The 16686-nt window shown below is 39.5% G+C and overlaps 2 protein-coding genes across 4 annotated transcripts in view; one reads left to right on the plus strand and one right to left on the minus strand.

Annotated features, from left to right (window-relative positions):
• The window catches only part of LOC139413878 (biogenesis of lysosome-related organelles complex 1 subunit 1-like), a 127262-nt gene that overhangs the window by 23139 nt on the left and 87437 nt on the right, over positions 1 to 16686 (plus strand). The gene's annotated exons all lie outside the window — the stretch shown is intronic.
• The window catches only part of LOC139413874 (integrin alpha-7-like), a 66303-nt gene continuing 63079 nt past the window's right edge, over positions 13463 to 16686 (minus strand). For all 3 annotated transcript variants that reach the window (XM_071161706.1, XM_071161707.1, XM_071161705.1), the window contains one exon: positions 13463 to 16543. In XM_071161706.1, coding sequence (XP_071017807.1) covers positions 16391 to 16543 — 153 coding nt within the window. In that variant the 3' untranslated portion in view covers positions 13463 to 16390. The remainder of the gene's footprint in view (positions 16544 to 16686) is intronic.

Here is a 16686-nt window from a genome sequence, read left to right on the forward strand (position 1 = left end):
GCTTATACATACCACAAACATTTTACAGACACAGTGTATTTTACAATAATTAACATTTGTTTGTTTTTAATCCCACCCGTCAGCTCCGCTCAACCCCTCCCATCAATATCTGAACACCATCCAGTTTTTTCAACTGTGTTGTGATGTTTCACCAAAGTTCTGAATCTTTCTATTCTCACACAGTAGTTTCTACAGATTGTAAATGAAAGATGAACATTTTTGCTAAAAGTGTTATTATATTATTGATCGATTGACTACGACTTTTCAAATCACCCAGCAGTACTAGAGTTAGCTCAAGGTAAATGTTGCAATTCTTCAGCCAATCCTGAACCTGCGACCAAAAACAAGCTTCATACAGTATGGACAGTAGCAAAACAAATTATCGAATGATTCTATCTCTTCGCACGCAAAATCTACAGAGCTGAGTTGGTTGTATCCCCCATGTATATAACATTCTATTGGTTGCAAGAATTTTGTATAAAAAAAATTGAACTTTTGAATCTGCCTTCATTTTGTGTATCAGTTCGTAAACCATGTGCCATGGAATCGGTGCATCGCAAATCTCTTTCCAACTATCTTGCAATCTATGTGTCAAATCTTTTTTTTTAATTGTCCTTTAAGGAAATTCTGATGAATAAAAAAGTATAGCAGTTTCATTTAACCAATTGTGGTCTTTAATTCAGGGCCAACAGACAAGTTCCCCCTTCCACTTTCCACTCCTCCATGTTTGCGCTAATGCTGCAATTTCCATATATTTGTGTAAGCTGCATGTGTGACATATCTCCACCAGTCTTTTTTATAAAATCATTTACAAAGATCATACCTTCTATTTTATTTTGATCAATTAGTATATTTGAGTTGAACCATAATATTTGTTGTATTATTTATCCTGTCTATTCTGGTGACTAAACTGAAATTGCAACCAACTTTCTGTGGCTTGTTTTAAAGATAGTGACATTTTGGAGATGGTTTCATTTTCAAATAACCGAAAGTGAGAGGTTGTAATGTGAATAAAGGGAAAAGGGCCATTCTTGAACATGGTGTGAGACATTCTTGCTAATCTGCTAGAGTACCAGTTCGTATTTAAGTATAACTTTTGTATGACTGAAGCCTTTAGTGAGAGGTCTAATGCTTTAATATATAATTTCTGCCCTCTGAATTCACATTCATTATATAAATAGGCCCATTTAATTTTGTCTGGCTTGCCGTTCCAAATAAATGGAATATTGTTTGCTCATATAAATATATATAAATATAAATATATATATATATATATTTTAAGTCGCTAGGTGTAGGCAAGGCCATTAGCAAATAGGTAAACTGTGATATGACTAAGAAGTTAATCAGGGTGATTTTTACACAAATAGACAAGTATTTTCCTTTCCATGGTAACAAGATCTTATCTATTTTTACTAACTTTCTATAAAAATGCACTGAGATCATTTATTACTTCTGTGATTTGTATGCTGAGTATGTCCACATTTCCATCAGACCATTTTATTGGTAAACTAAACAGTAATGTAAAAAAAAATGGGGGGGGTCCAATACGTAACATAACACTTACCATAATTTGCTTGTAATCAAGAGAGGTTAGAGCAAGTATCTAGATCCTCTATGATGCTGTGGAGGGATCCAAATTGTGGATTTAAAAGAAAACGTGAATCATCAGCGTACAATGAATCTTTTTGTTTTTAAGCCCTGGATTTCTTGCCCCTTGATACTATTGTTAGATCTGATTTAAATAGCTAACCTTTTTATGGACATAATAAATAGATATGCCGACACTGGACAACCTTGTTTTATTGCTCTTGACAGTTTTATACTTTCTGAGGAGTAGCCATTATTTACTATTTTACACCTATAGTTACTTTACATGCCTTTAACCCATTGTATAATTGAAATATTCCTGGCATTTATAAACGAATTCCAGTCGTACTTTATCAAAAGCCTCTTCAAAGTCAGCTACTGTATGAATACCAGGACTGGATTCCTAGATTTTTCACAGTGTTCTATTGTTTCCAGTACTTACTTGTCTTATATTATCTAAAAAAAACTGTCTGATTAGGATGAATAATATCCAACAATACCTTTTTAATTTCGAGTGGTATGAAGATTGTTAGAATCTTTTGCATAACAACAATGAAATGTAAGGGGCCTCGTTTAAATGGACTGAATCTTTTGTTTATCACTTCGGTCCTGTTTCAGTAATAATGAAATCAGACCTTCTTGTTGAGTATCTGATAATCTACCATTTTTATAGGAGTGGTTAAACCATGCTAATAACGGTCCTCTGAGTATACCACAAAAGGTTTGGTATACTTCAACTGGTATGCCATCCAGCCCTGGAGTTTGGTATACCTCCACTGGTATGCCATCCAGCCCTGGAGTTTGGTATACCTCCACTGGTATGCCATCCAGCCCTGGAGTTTGGTATACCTCCACTGGTATGCCATCCAGCCCTGGAGTTTGGTATACCTCCACTGGTATGCCATCCAGCCCTGGAGTTTGGTATACCTCCACTGGTATGCCATCCAGCCCTGGAGTTTGGTATACCTCCACTGGTATGCCATCCAGCCCTGGAGTTTGGTATACCTCCACTGGTATGCCATCCAGCCCTGGAGTTTGGTATACCTCCACTGGTATGCCATCCAGCCCTGGAGTTTTCCCATCCTTAAAGGTTTTAATTGCATTATGAAATTCATCCTCTGTAATTTGGCCTTCACATGAGACTTTCTGTACACATGTTAATTTTACATTATTCATAGAAAAAACATCCATACAATTAACTTTGGTTAGTGGAGATGGAGGAGACTGAAATGAAAACATATGCTTAATTAAAGTACTTTGCTTCCTCTTTCAAAATATTGTTCGGGTAATCATGGGGGACTCCGTCATTTGTAACAAGTTTCAGTAAATTATTTTTGTACAATTTCTATGTTGAAGATGAAAAACGATTTGTTGCATTTTTCCCCATATTCCATCCAGTTTGTTTTATTTTTATAATATATGACACTTTTTTTTTAAAATATATATATTTTCTTGAATAAGTTTCTCCATTTATTTGTGTCTTTCCTCTGACGTATTCTGTGCCTCTATGGTACAGTTGTTATTGCTATCTATCTGTACTGTTAGTCTCTCTATTTCCTTTCTTAATATGAATTATTTTAACTAAAATTGCTTTTGTTTTAAAGAAGAGTATTGTATTGCATGGTCTCTAAAGGCACATTTAATAGTGTCCCATACAATAAGGGGTTCTGCTGTATATATACAGTTGAAGTTGGAAGTTTACATACACCTTAGCCAAATACATTTAAACTCAGTTTTTCACAATTCCTTACATTTAATCCTAGTAAAAATTAACTGTCTTAGGTCAGTTAGGATCACCACTTTATTTTAAGAATGTGAAATGTCAGAATAATAGTAGAAAGAATGATTTAATTAAGCTTTTATTTCTTTCATCACATTCCCAGTGGGTCAGAAGTGTACATACACTCAATTAGTATTTGGTAGCATTGCCTTTACATTGTTTAACTTGGGTCAAATGTTTCGGGTTTCAACAAGCTTCCCACAATAAGTTGTGTGCATTTTGGCCCATTCCTCCTGACAGAGCTGGTGTAACTGAGTCAGGTTTGTAGGCCTCCTTGCTCGCACACACATTTTCAGTTCTGTCCACAAATTTTCTATAGGATTGAGGTCAGGGCTTTGTGACTTTGTGACCTTGACTTTGTTGTCCTCACACCATTTTGCCACAACTTTGGAAGTATGCTCGAGGTCATTGTTCATTTGGAAGACCCAAGCTTTAAAACCTCTTAAGGATTTGCCCCTTTTTTTCAATTTTCGTCTAAAATGACATACCCAAATCTACCTGCCTGTAGCTCAGGACCTGAAGCAAGGATATACATATTCTTGGTACCATTTGAAAGGAAAGACTTTGAACCTCATGGACATGTGAAAAAATGTACATTTTCTGTCAAGACTGCCCAAATAAGCCTAATTTGTTTATTAAGGTCAGTCAATGTGGAACATTTCAAGAACTTCGAAAATGTCTTTCTTGTGCAGTTGCAAAAACCATCAAGCTCTAAATAGAAACTGGCTCTCATGAAGACCTGCCACAGGAAAGGAAGAGGATAAGTTCACTAGAGTTAACTTCAACTCAGATTACAGCCCAAATAAATGCTACACGGAATTCAAGTAACAGACACATCTCAACATCAACTGTTCAGAGGAGACTGCGTGAATCAGGCCTTCATAGTCAAATTGCTGCAAATAAGCCACTACTAAAGGACACCAATAAGAAGAAGAGACTTGCTTGGGCCAAGAAACACGAGCAATGGACATTAGACCAGTGGAAATCTGTCCTTTGGTCTAGTGAGTCTAAATTTAAGATCTTTGGTTCCAACCTCCATGTCTTTGTGAGGCGCAGAGTAGGTGAATGGATGATCTCCGCGTGTGTGATTCCCACCATGAAGCATGAAGGAGTAGGTGTGATGGTGTGGGGGTGCTTTGCTGGTGACACTGTCTGTAATTTATCTAGAATTCAAGGCACACTTAACCAGCATGGCTACCACAACCATCTGCAGTGATATGCCATCCCATCTGGTTGGGCTAAGTGGGACTATTATTTGTTTTTCAACAGGACCATGACCCAACACACCTCCAGGTGACAGTTACTATCTATGTTACTATTTTACCAAGAAGGAGAGGGATGGAGTGCTGCATCAGATGACCTGGCCTCCACAATCCCCCGACATCAAAAAAATTGAGATGGTTTGGAATGAGTAGGAACACAGCGTGAAGGAAAAGCAGCCAACAAGTGCTCAGCATATATGGGAACTCCTTCAAGACTGTTGGAAAAGCATTCCAGGTGAATCTGGTTGAGACCGGTAAGTGTATATTTACTGACTAGTTGAAGAACGCCCAGTTTGTTATTTATCGACTTCAGCAAGTCAGTTTCTACACGCATAAATCGTCTGTATCCAGCGAGGAGTCACGTGTTCTTTTGGGGATTGGTTCTCCATGCTTACTTCTCCGACATGTTTGGATATTGGATCTCCATGCTTACTCTCCGACATGTTTGGGTATTGGATCTCCATGCTTACTCTCCGACATGTTTGGGTATTGGATCTCCATGCTTACTCTCCGACATGTTTGGGTATTGGATCTCCATGCTTACTCTCCGACATGTTTGGGTATTGATCCTTATCCTTATGTAATACATGTATCACTAGCCACTTTAACTATGCCACTTTGTTTACATACTCATCTCATATGTATATACTGTACTCGATACCATCTACTGTATCTGCCTATGCTGCTCTGTACCATCACTCATTCATATATCCTTATGTACATATTCTTTATCCCCTCACACTGTGTACAAGACAGTAGTTTTGGAATTGTTAGTTAGATTACTTGTTGGTTATTACTGCATTGTCGGAAGTAGAAGCACAAGCATTTCGCTACACTCGCATTAACATCTGCTAACCATGTGTATGTGACAAATAAAATTTGATTTGATTTGATTTGATTTTATTTATTGGATCTCCATGCTTACTCTCCGACATGTTTGGGTATTGATTGTATTGGTGATATTGGTCGATACATTTCTCTAGCCTTACAATTTGTTTTGTGTTGTGTTGTTTTCCAGATTGAAGGTTATTGCCCATGAGTGTGTGGAGTGAAGTTTTAATATTTTCTTCAGATTTACAGATAATGAATATTACGTTTTTATCTTGAGGCATTCTGCACCGCTGTCTTCAGTCCGCCATATCCTGTCTCCTACTATTAACAAGTTACTATTCACACGTTACTATTCACACTGTATTATTCACACTTTACTATTCACACTTTACTATTCACACGTTACTATTCACACTGTATTATTCACACGTTACTATACACACTTTACTATTCACACTTTACTATTCACACGTTACTATTCACACTGTATTATTCACACGTTACTATTCACACTGTATTATTCACACATTACTATTCACACTTTACTATTCACACTTTACTATTCACGCGTTACTATTCACACTGTATTATTCACACGTTACTATTCACACTTTACTATTCACACGTTACTATTCACACTTTACTATTCACACTTTACTATTCACACTTTACTATTCACACTTTACTATTCACATTTTACTATTCACACTTTACTATTCACACTTTACTATTCACACTTTGCTATTCACACTTTACTATTCACATTGTACTATTCACACGTTACTATTCACACTTGACTATTCACACTTTACTATTCACACGTTACTATTCACACTTTACTATTCACACTTTACTATTCACACGTTACTATTCACACTTTACTATTCACATTGTACTATTCACACGTTACTATTCACACTTTACTATTCACACTTTACTATTCACACTTTACTATTCACACATTACTATTCACACTTTACTATTCACACTTTACTATTCACACTTTACTATTCACATTGTACTATTCACACTTTACTATTCACACTTTGCTATTCACACTTTACTATTCACACTTTGCTATTCACACTTTACTATTCACACTTTACTATTCACACTTTACTATTCACACTTTACTATTCACACGTTACTATTCACATTGTACTATTTACACTTTACTATTCACACTTTACTATTCACACTTTACTATTCACACTTTACTATTCACACTTTGCTATTCACACTGTATTATTCACACGTTACTATTCACACTTTACTATTCACACTTTACTATTCACATTGTACTATTCACACTTTACTATTCACACTTTACTATCCACACTTTACTATTCACACTTTACAATTCACACTTTACTATTCACACTTTACTATTCACATTGTACTATTCACACTTTACTATTCACACTTTACTATTCACACTTTACTATTCACATTGTACTATTCACATTGTACTATTCACACTTTACTATTCACACTTTACTATTCACACTTTACTATTCACATTGTACTATTCACATTGTACTATTCACACTTTACTATTCACACTTTACTATTCACACTTTACTATTCACACTTTACTATGCACACTTTACTATTCGCACTTTGCTATTCACATTGTACTATTCACACTTTACTATTCACACTTTACTATTCACACTTTACTATTCACATTGTACTATTCACACTTTACTATTCACATTGTACTATTCACACTTTACTATTCACACTTTACTATTCACACTTTACTATTCACATTGTACTATTCACACTTTCTTACTATATGATCAATACACTGCTGTTTGTTATCATTGCTTGCATAAATTAGGACAACCCTGCACTTAAGGCTCTTGAAGGGAGCTGGAGACCAGAGCATTATTAAATGCATATTATTTACTCAATTCTGTAATTGTGTGATTTTGCTGTGACTGTTACTATCTATGTTACAAAGTACACACTCACACACTCACACACTCCCCTCTGAGACTGGTGGAGAACAGAAAGGTTCCTGGTGTTTCTCTGAGATAACTGGAGAGAGTGAATCAGAAGAGAGTGAATCAGAAGAGAGTGAATCAGAAGAGAGTGAATCAGAAGAGAGTGAATCAGAAGAGAGTGAATCAGAAGAGAGAGAATCAGAAGAGAGTGAATCACGGCTGCCAGGAGACAGTTGTCCAGCTAGTTAACCCTTCCCACGTCCTCACCAATCTATCAAACATGCACAACAGGACTTAGAGATGGAATCCGCCGTAGGGGAAACAGCGCCACTGTCCGCCCCACAGCCGTTGTTATTGTTTTGTTGACGAAGAGGAAGGTGAGGAGCGTTGCCCAACGTGGTTAAAAATGGCAGTACATTTTCTGCTGTTCTATCACACGGGCAATGATGTCATAGAGGAAACCGTGTTGATTGTTTGCAGTAACTTCATTGTTGCTGTAAAATCCCAAACGGCTGTGGCAGTTTCAACAGCATTCCAGCTTTAACCCCCGCATACATGTACTCAATCTCCTACCATTGGTGAGCAGGAGACCAATGTTGGATTTCTGGGGGGCAATGTCTTTGTTTGTAACCCCTTGCTTATTGGGCAAGACACTTATATTCTAATATATTTGCTCTATAAGATATTGTTTTAATTGAAACGATGAGCTTTACAAAGATGCCTTTCCTCAATTACAATAAAATAGTGATGAAATACATTAACCTCTAATTTAGATCTACATCTAATTTACATCTACATCTAATTTACATCTACATCTAATTTACATCTACATGATCATTTACATCAACATTTACGTACATTTGACATTTGAGTAATTTAGCAGACGATCTTATCCAGAGCGAAGTACAGTTAGTGCATTCATCTCCAGATAGCTAGGGTGAGTCACCACACATCACAGTCGTAGTAAGTACATTTGTATGAATATAATATATTTAGATAAAAGGCACAGTCACTGAAAAGCATAGGCTTGCTGCACTCAAGCACTACATTTTCAGAGCAACCCAGATTCCCTGCCTCAGCCTGAGGCTCTCAACTAGGCTATAGCTAGTCTGTCACAATGAGCACTCAGAACAGGACCTTGAAATATAGATTACCACAGAGCAGAGCCTTATTACAAATACTGTATCTGAACCCACTACCACTCACATTATCATTTGTCCTTGATGTGAGCCCAGACCGAAGCACAGATCAGTGGGGTGACAGGCTCTTGGATTGGTTCTATCGTACACTTCTGTGAACTATTATCTCTAGCAGTGGTTTAAAGTACTTAAGTAAAAATTCTTTGAAGAACTACTTAAAAGTCGTTTTTTGGGGGTATCTGTACTTTACTATTTATATTTTGGGCAACTTTTACTTTTACTTCCCTACATTCCTAAAGAAAAGAACGTACTTTTTACTCCCTACATTTTCCATTCCATCCAAAAAGTACTTGTTACATTTTGAACGATTAGCAGGACAGGAAAATGGTCCAAATCACACACTTATCAAGAGACCATCCCTGGTCATCCCTACTGCCTCTGATCTGGCGGACTCACTAAACACAAATGAATCTTTTGTAAATGATGTCTGAGTATTGGGGTGTGGCCCTGGCTGTACATACATTTTAAAAACAAGAAAAGATATGTTTAAGGGTAAAGTGACTAGGCATCAGATCAGGATATAAGATAAACAGAGTAGCAGCAGCTTGTATGTGAGGGGGTGTGTGTAGAGTCACTATAAATGTATGTGAGTGGGTGTGTGTAGAGTCACTATAAATGTATGTGAGTGGGTGTGTGTAGAGTCACTATAAATGTATGTGAGGGGGTGTGTGTAGAGTCACTATAAATGTATGTGAGGGGGTGTGTGTAGAGTCACTATAAATGTATGTGAGTGGGTGTGTGTAGAGTCACTATAAATGTATGTGAGGGGGTGTGTGTAGAGTCACTATAAATGTATGTGAGTGGGTGTGTGTAGAGTCACTATAAATGTATGTGAGGGGGTGTGTGTAGAGTCACTATAAATGTATGTGAGTGGGTGTGTGTAGAGTCACTATAAATGTATGTGAGGGGGTGTGTGTAGAGTCACTATAAATGTATGTGAGTGGGTGTGTGTAGAGTCACTATAAATGTATGTGAGGGGGTGTGTGTAGAGTCACTATAAATGTATGTGAGTGGGTGTATGTAGAGTCACTATAAATGTATGTGAGGGGGTGTGTGTAGAGTCACTATAAATGTATGTGAGTGGGTGTGTGTAGAGTCACTATAAATGTATGTGAGTGGGTGTGTGTAGAGTCACTATAAATGTATGTGAGTGGGTGTGTGTAGAGTCACTATAAATGTATGTGAGGGGGTGTGTGTAGAGTCACTATAAATGTATGTGAGTGGGTGTGTGTAGAGTCACTATAAATGTATGTGAGTGGGTGTGTGTAGAGTCACTATAAATGTATGTGAGTGGGTGTGTGTAGAGTCAGTATAAATGTATGTGAGGGGGTGTGTGTAGAGTCACTATAAATGTATGTGAGTGGGTGTGTGTAGAGTCACTATAAATGTATGTGAGTGGGTGTGTGTAGAGTCACTATAAATGTATGTGAGTGGGTGTGTGTAGAGTCACTATAAATGTATGTGAGGGGGTGTGTGTAGAGTCACTATAAATGTATGTGAGTGGGTGTGTGTAGAGTCAGTATAAATGTATGTGAGTGGGTGTGTGTAGAGTCACTATAAATGTATGTGAGGGGGTGTGTGTAGAGTCAGTATAAATGTATGTGAGGGGGTGTGTGTAGAGTCACTATAAATGTATGTGAGGGGGTGTGTGTAGAGTCAGTATAAATGTATGTGAGGGGGTGTGTGTAGAGTCACTATAAATGTATGTGAGGGGGTGTGTGTAGAGTCAGTATAAATGTATGTGAGTGGGTGTGTGTAGAGTCACTATAAATGTATGTGAGGGGGTGTGTGTAGAGTCACTATAAATGTATGTGAGTGGGTGTGTGTAGAGTCACTATAAATGTATGTGAGTGGGTGTGTGTAGAGTCAGTATAAATGTATGTGAGGGGGTGTGTGTAGAGTCAGTATAAATGTATGTGAGGGGGTGTGTGTAGAGTCACTATAAATGTATGTGAGTGGGTGGGTGTGAGTGAACAGATGATGGAGTGAGCGTGTTGAAGTGACATTGTGTGTTTGTGCGTGTTGAAGTGACATTGTGTGTTTGTGCGTGTTGGAGTGACAGTGTGTGTTTGTGCGTGTTGGAGTGACAGTGTGTGTGCGTGTTGGAATGACAGTGTGTGTGTTTTGGAGTGACTGTGTGTGTGTGTGTGTGTGTGTGTGTGTGTGTGTGTGTGTGTGTGTGTGTGTGTGTGTGCCCTGTGAGTGTGTAGGGCACAGTAAGTGTGTAGGGCCCTGTGAGTGTGTAGGGCGCTGTAAGTGTGTAGGGCCCTGTGAGTGTGTAGGGCCCTGTAAGTGTGTAGGGCCCTGTGAGTGTGTAGGGCCCTGTAAGTGTGTAGGGCCCTGTGAGTGTGTAGGGCCCTGTAAGTGTGTAGCGCCCTGTGAGTGTGTAGGGCCCTGTGAGTGTGTAGAGTGTGTAGGGCCCTGTGAGTGTGTAGGGCCCTGTAGGTGTGTAGGGCTCTGTGAGTGTGTAGGGCAGAGTAAGTGTGTAGGGCCCTGTGAGTGTGTAGGGCGCTTTAAGTGTGTAGGGCCCTGTAAGTGTGTAGGGCCCTGTGAGTGTGTAGGGCCCTGTGGCCCTGTGAGTGTGTAGGGCACAGTAAGTGTGTAGGGCCCTGTGAGTGTGTAGGGCCCTGTGAGTGTGTAGGGCCCTGTGAGGGTGTAGGGCCCTGTGAGTGTGAAGGGCCCTGTAAGTGTGTAGGGCCCTGTGAGTGTGTAGGGCCCTGTAAGTGTGTAGGGCCCTGTGAGTGTGTAGGGCCCTGTGAGTGTGTAGGGCACAGTAAGTGTGTAGGGCCCTGTGAGTGTGTAGGGCGCTGTAAGTGTGTAGGGCCCTGTGAGTGTGTAGGGCCCTGTGAGTGTGTAGGGCCCTGTGAGTGTGTAGGGCCCTGTGAGTGTGTAGGGCCCTGTGAGTGTGTGTAGAGACAGTGCAAAAATACAAATGACAGGTCAATAAAGACTCAAGGTCAACTCTGATAGTCTGTGTATCAGTTGTATTGCTTTTTAAAATTTAACCAGGCAAGTCTGTTAAGAACAACTTCTTACTTACAATGACGGCCTACACGGCCAAACCCAGACGACAGCGTCCTATGGGACTCCCAATCACAGCCAGATGTGATACAGCCTGGATTCAAACCAGGAACTGTTGTGATGCCTCTTGCACTGAGATGCACTGCTTAAACTGCTGCGCCACTCGGGAGCTTGGGATAGAAGCTGTTCAGGAGCCTGTTGGTGTCAGACTGGACACACCGATACCGCTTGTGTGATGCACTGGGCTGTCTGCACTGCTATCTGTAGCGCCATGCAATCGAGGGCGGTGATATTGCCATACCAGGCAGTGATGCAGCCACAGGTTTAGGTTGCGTCGGAAAAGACGGACGGATGAATGGGCTGGCTGGCTGGCTGGCTCACTCTCATAGCAGGCAGGGGCAAAACTATGGCACGGCACTTCTCCGACCTTGCTGGGGGGGTCTATACTGATGGGGAAGCCTAATAGTCCGCGTGTGGGTGCTTGTTCTCCGGTACAAGGGCAGCTTGCGACTTGCCACTTTCCTCTGTTTTATGCTACAGCTGAGGTGCATCATTTTCCCTGCCATCAATCCACACACACACATGCGCACACACACACACACACACACACACACACACACACACACACACACCCTGTGCCTCCTCAAATACCGTATTGTGGTGTGGTGCCTGGCTTTAATTTGATGTAATAAAATAAATATATGTATATATATATATATATATATATATATATATTATTACATAGTGCTGCAGCCACAAGGTGTCGCAGCCAGTCCACAAGGTGCCTCAGCCAGTCCACAAGGTGGCGCATTGACACTCCTGCGTTCTTTTGGGGAGAACCCAGCTGGTACATTCTTTTTATAAGATTAATTTCAGGAAAACTGCCATTTTATCTAAACCTCTCTTCTAGCTTGAAATGAAAACACATAAAATGTCAGATCTTGTTTTAAGGTAACAGTCCCGAACACTACAGCTGTATTTTCAACTTTCAGTACTCAGCCCCTCAGCCCCTCCAAGCCAGCCTAAATGTCCTGGACCTGGTGTCCATGGAGGAGTTCAAAGGTCAAATAGATGAACAGATTGAATCATATAGCTGTTTCTAGTTGTCATCCGATGTCACTAGTCGGCATTGACTTTATGTAAGGAAGTATTTTATTTCACTGATGTAGTTTTGATACTGTAATGGCCCAGTAGTTTTACATACAGGACCTAATGTTTCCCGACTTGTGTCGTGTACATGTTCTTTACTGCTTGTTCTGTTTGTCTGAAACGTATGTGTTGATGCTGCTGTCTTGGTCCAGGTCTCTCTTGAAAATGTGATTTTTATCTCAATGAGAACATACTCCGAACATACCGGAACATACCAAAACATACTAGAACATATCAGAACATACTAGAACAAATTAACATTCAATGCCATTTTGTTATCTGTGCGTTGAACCATACAGGTAATTCTATTTAACTAAGATAACAGGAACAAAAGCCAACTGTCTTTCAGTACATACTGTCTACAATTACAAAAAAACATATCCTTTCATACTATGAATGTACAATTTATTCTAAATACCTCTGCAACAGTTTTTACAAACATTTTAAGTATTCTTGGGATTTGCATACTGTATATATACTGTATATCCCCTCCTTCCAAGCCAAGTCAAACCAGAGTGTGTTATCGCCATCTAGTGTCCACAAGACATTTAGCTGGACCAAACCCAGTTGATTCTCAAACTAAATTAATTTAATTAGTCTTTGACTTTTGTTGCTATTTACAATGGTAAAACAAATCAATCAAATCATGACCCCCCCCAAAAAAAATAAAAAAATAAATGAGTCTGAACAACACCAATATTCTTTAATGCATTTATTACAAGATTGTCCAGCAATTTCTAAATCACAAAGTAGACTCTACATGCTCATAGGCCCAGTAGACAACAGGGACGTATATTAATTGTGTATATTCATTGTGTGTACAGGGCTGTATTCTCATTGTGTACAGGGCTGTATATTCCACTATAGTCTCACTGCTCAACTTCTCATATCCATTCACTTCAGGGGTGATGGGGCCAGGAGTTTCTCCAGACCACGTAACCTGACCAGAGAAAACTCCAGGCCCTACTTGAAGGTTTTAAACTGTGTCGTGAAACACTCTGCAAATTATGTACCTTAACCTTCAGTAAACCTTTATTAAACCTTTAGTTAACCTTTAGTAAACCTTTAGTAAACCTTCAGTAAACCTTTATTAAACCTTCACTAAACCTTCAGTAAACCTTTAGTAAACCTTCGGTAAACCTTCAGTAAACCTTTAGTAAACCTTCAGTAAACCGTAAACCTTCGGTAAACCTTTAGTAAACCTTTAGTAAACCTTCAGTAAACCTTTAGTAAACCTTTAGTAAACCTTCAGTAAACCTTTATTAAACCTTCACTAAACCTTCAGTAAACCTTTAGTAAACCTTCGGTAAACCTTTAGTAAACCTTCAGTAAACCTTTAGTAAACCTTCAGTAAACCTTTAGTAAACCTTCAGTAAACCGTAAACCTTTAGTAAACCTTCAGTAAACCGTAAACCTTTAGTAAACCTTCAGTAAACCGTAAACCTTTAGTAAACCTTCAGTAGCTCCAAAGTTAATTATCATCCTCTTCCTACCAATTAATTATCTCTCTTTTTGAATTAAGCCATAAGGCACTTTTATGTAAATACAAACTGTAATAAATTATTATTTACAATCATCTTTCCCATCAAGGTTTCAAACTATTGAGGACATCTAAGGGGCTGCAGGGGGTTATGTGAAGTACCTGAACAATGTGGTACTCAACCACAATTATAAACTTTGTTTGTTTGTATCTATTATCTCCTACCATGAGCTGAAGCTGTTGATATTGTCGTTTCGTACGTTGAAGTTGTTTTCTTCAACATCATTCAGGTCATGGATTGTTATTGTGAATTCCTCAATGGCTGTTCCTCACAGCCGACCGACACAAAACAAAACTACAGCCTAAACGGTCACAACACCATCAATTCAACTGATTCCAATGTTATGGCCATAGCAGTGCTGCAGTCAGAAGGCTGGGCAGTGTTCATTAGGTATCAAATGGAAGAAAACAGAAAGGGACAATCTGAACTTTGTAAGAAACACTTGCTTTGGTTTTCCGTTGCAAAACGTTTTACCGTGGTGTGTCCTAATGAATAAGACCCTAAGGACTTCAACAAGACAACAGACTAATGTGTTCTGATCAATCTTATCTAAATGGGAGCTGGTGTTGTCAGATCATTTTCATTCTAGCGCTGTATCAACAGTGACTCAAATTAAAACGCTAAACAATAATATATAAACATAGTTTTTCTTTGCCCTTTTCGATCTTACAGTACCAGTACAGTAGCTATGACAAGAAGCAGTCCGAGTCATAGGCATTGGCTTTGAAATAAGTGTGTGTGTGTGTGTGTGTGTGTGTGTGTGTGTGTGTGTGTGTGTGTGTGTGTGTGTGTGTGTGTGTGTGTGTGTGTGTGTGTGTGTGTGTGTGTGTGTGTTAGCCTATCGGAAAAGATCAGTGAATATTGATGCCTGTCAGCAGTAAAAGTCCATTTGAGTGTCAGTGTTCAGTCTATCAATATGTATTGATCAATCTGATTGGTATGGATCTAGTCAGAAGTCTGTGTGCAGTATTACAGTCTGTATAAAACACCAATGCAAGGCATGGTACATATGGATTTTCCCTGGTTAGTCAGTCAGTCAGATAGTCAGTCAGTCAGATAGTCAGTCAGATAATCAGTCAGTCAGATAATCAGTCAGATAGTCAGTCAGATAGTCAGTCAGTCAGTCAGATAGTCAGTCAGTCAGTCAGATAGTCAGTCAGTCAGTCAGATAGTCAGTCAGTCAGATAGTCAGTCAGTCAGATAGTCAGTCAGATAATCAGTCAGTCAGATAATCAGTCAGATAGTCAGTCAGTCAGATAGTCAGTCAGTCAGATAGTCAGTCAGTCAGATAGTCAGTCAGTCCTTCAGTCAGTCAGTCAGTCAGATAGTCAGTCAGTCCTTCAGTCAGTCAGTCAGTCAGTCAGATAGTCAGTCAGTCATTCAGTCAGTCTGTCAGACAGTCAGTCAGATAGTCAGTCAGATAGTCAGTCAGTCAGTCAGATAGTCATTCAGTCAGTCATTCAGATAGTCAGTCAGATAATCAGTCAGTCAGATAATCAGTCAGTCAGTCAGATAGTTAGTCTGTCAGATAGTCAGTCAGTCAGATAGTCAGTCAGTCAGTCAGTCATTCAGTCAGTCAGATAGTCAGTCAGTCAGATAGTCAGTCAGTCAGATAGTCAGATAGTCAGTCAGTCAGTCAGATAGTCAGTCAGATAGTCAGTCAGTCAGATAGTCAGTCAGTCAGTCAGATAGTCAGTCAGTCAGATAGTCAGTCAGATAGTCAGTCAGATAGTCAGTCAGCAGTAGCAGTTCAGAATATTGATCCAGTCATTCTAAAAGTACAATACAGTACAATACAGTAGAATACAGTAGAATACAGTAGACTACCGTAGACTACAGTACAATACAGTAGAATAGCATCGGCTTGAGCGAGTTTTCACCATTGATAAATCCATGATGGGAAGTGTGCACACTTCAGAAGAAGGGTGATGAATCGGGACATAGCCGCAATGTGCACAACAGTGTTGTGACACTGTCAGTCTGCACACGTTTGTTCCACTGCAGAGTTAGTGAGTGCCATAGGGTTGAATGGGTGTTTGCTGCTATTCTATTCCTTGTTTGTTGATGCTGTTCAGGAGCTTCCGTCACTCCAGTGTGTGGCCCACTCCTTCTTCTGGAGGATCCCTGCCTTCTGCTGGAACTGGGGCCGGTCTTGACGGGGGATCTTCACTGCATGGTACTGAGGAACTTTGTCTTCATACTGGACCCGACGGAAGAAACCACACTGTGGGGGAGAGAGGGAGAGAGAGAGAGAGAGAGAGAGAGAGAGAGAGAGAGAGAGAGAGAGAGAGAGAGAGAGAGACTAGGTTGATGTTACTATGCAACCCAAGGAAGATTTTTGGTTGCTGATTATGAAACATTGTACAT

The sequence above is a fragment of the Oncorhynchus clarkii genome, chromosome 7, assembly GCF_045791955.1.
Source record: "Oncorhynchus clarkii lewisi isolate Uvic-CL-2024 chromosome 7, UVic_Ocla_1.0, whole genome shotgun sequence".
Taxonomy (NCBI): Eukaryota; Metazoa; Chordata; class Actinopteri; order Salmoniformes; family Salmonidae; genus Oncorhynchus; species Oncorhynchus clarkii.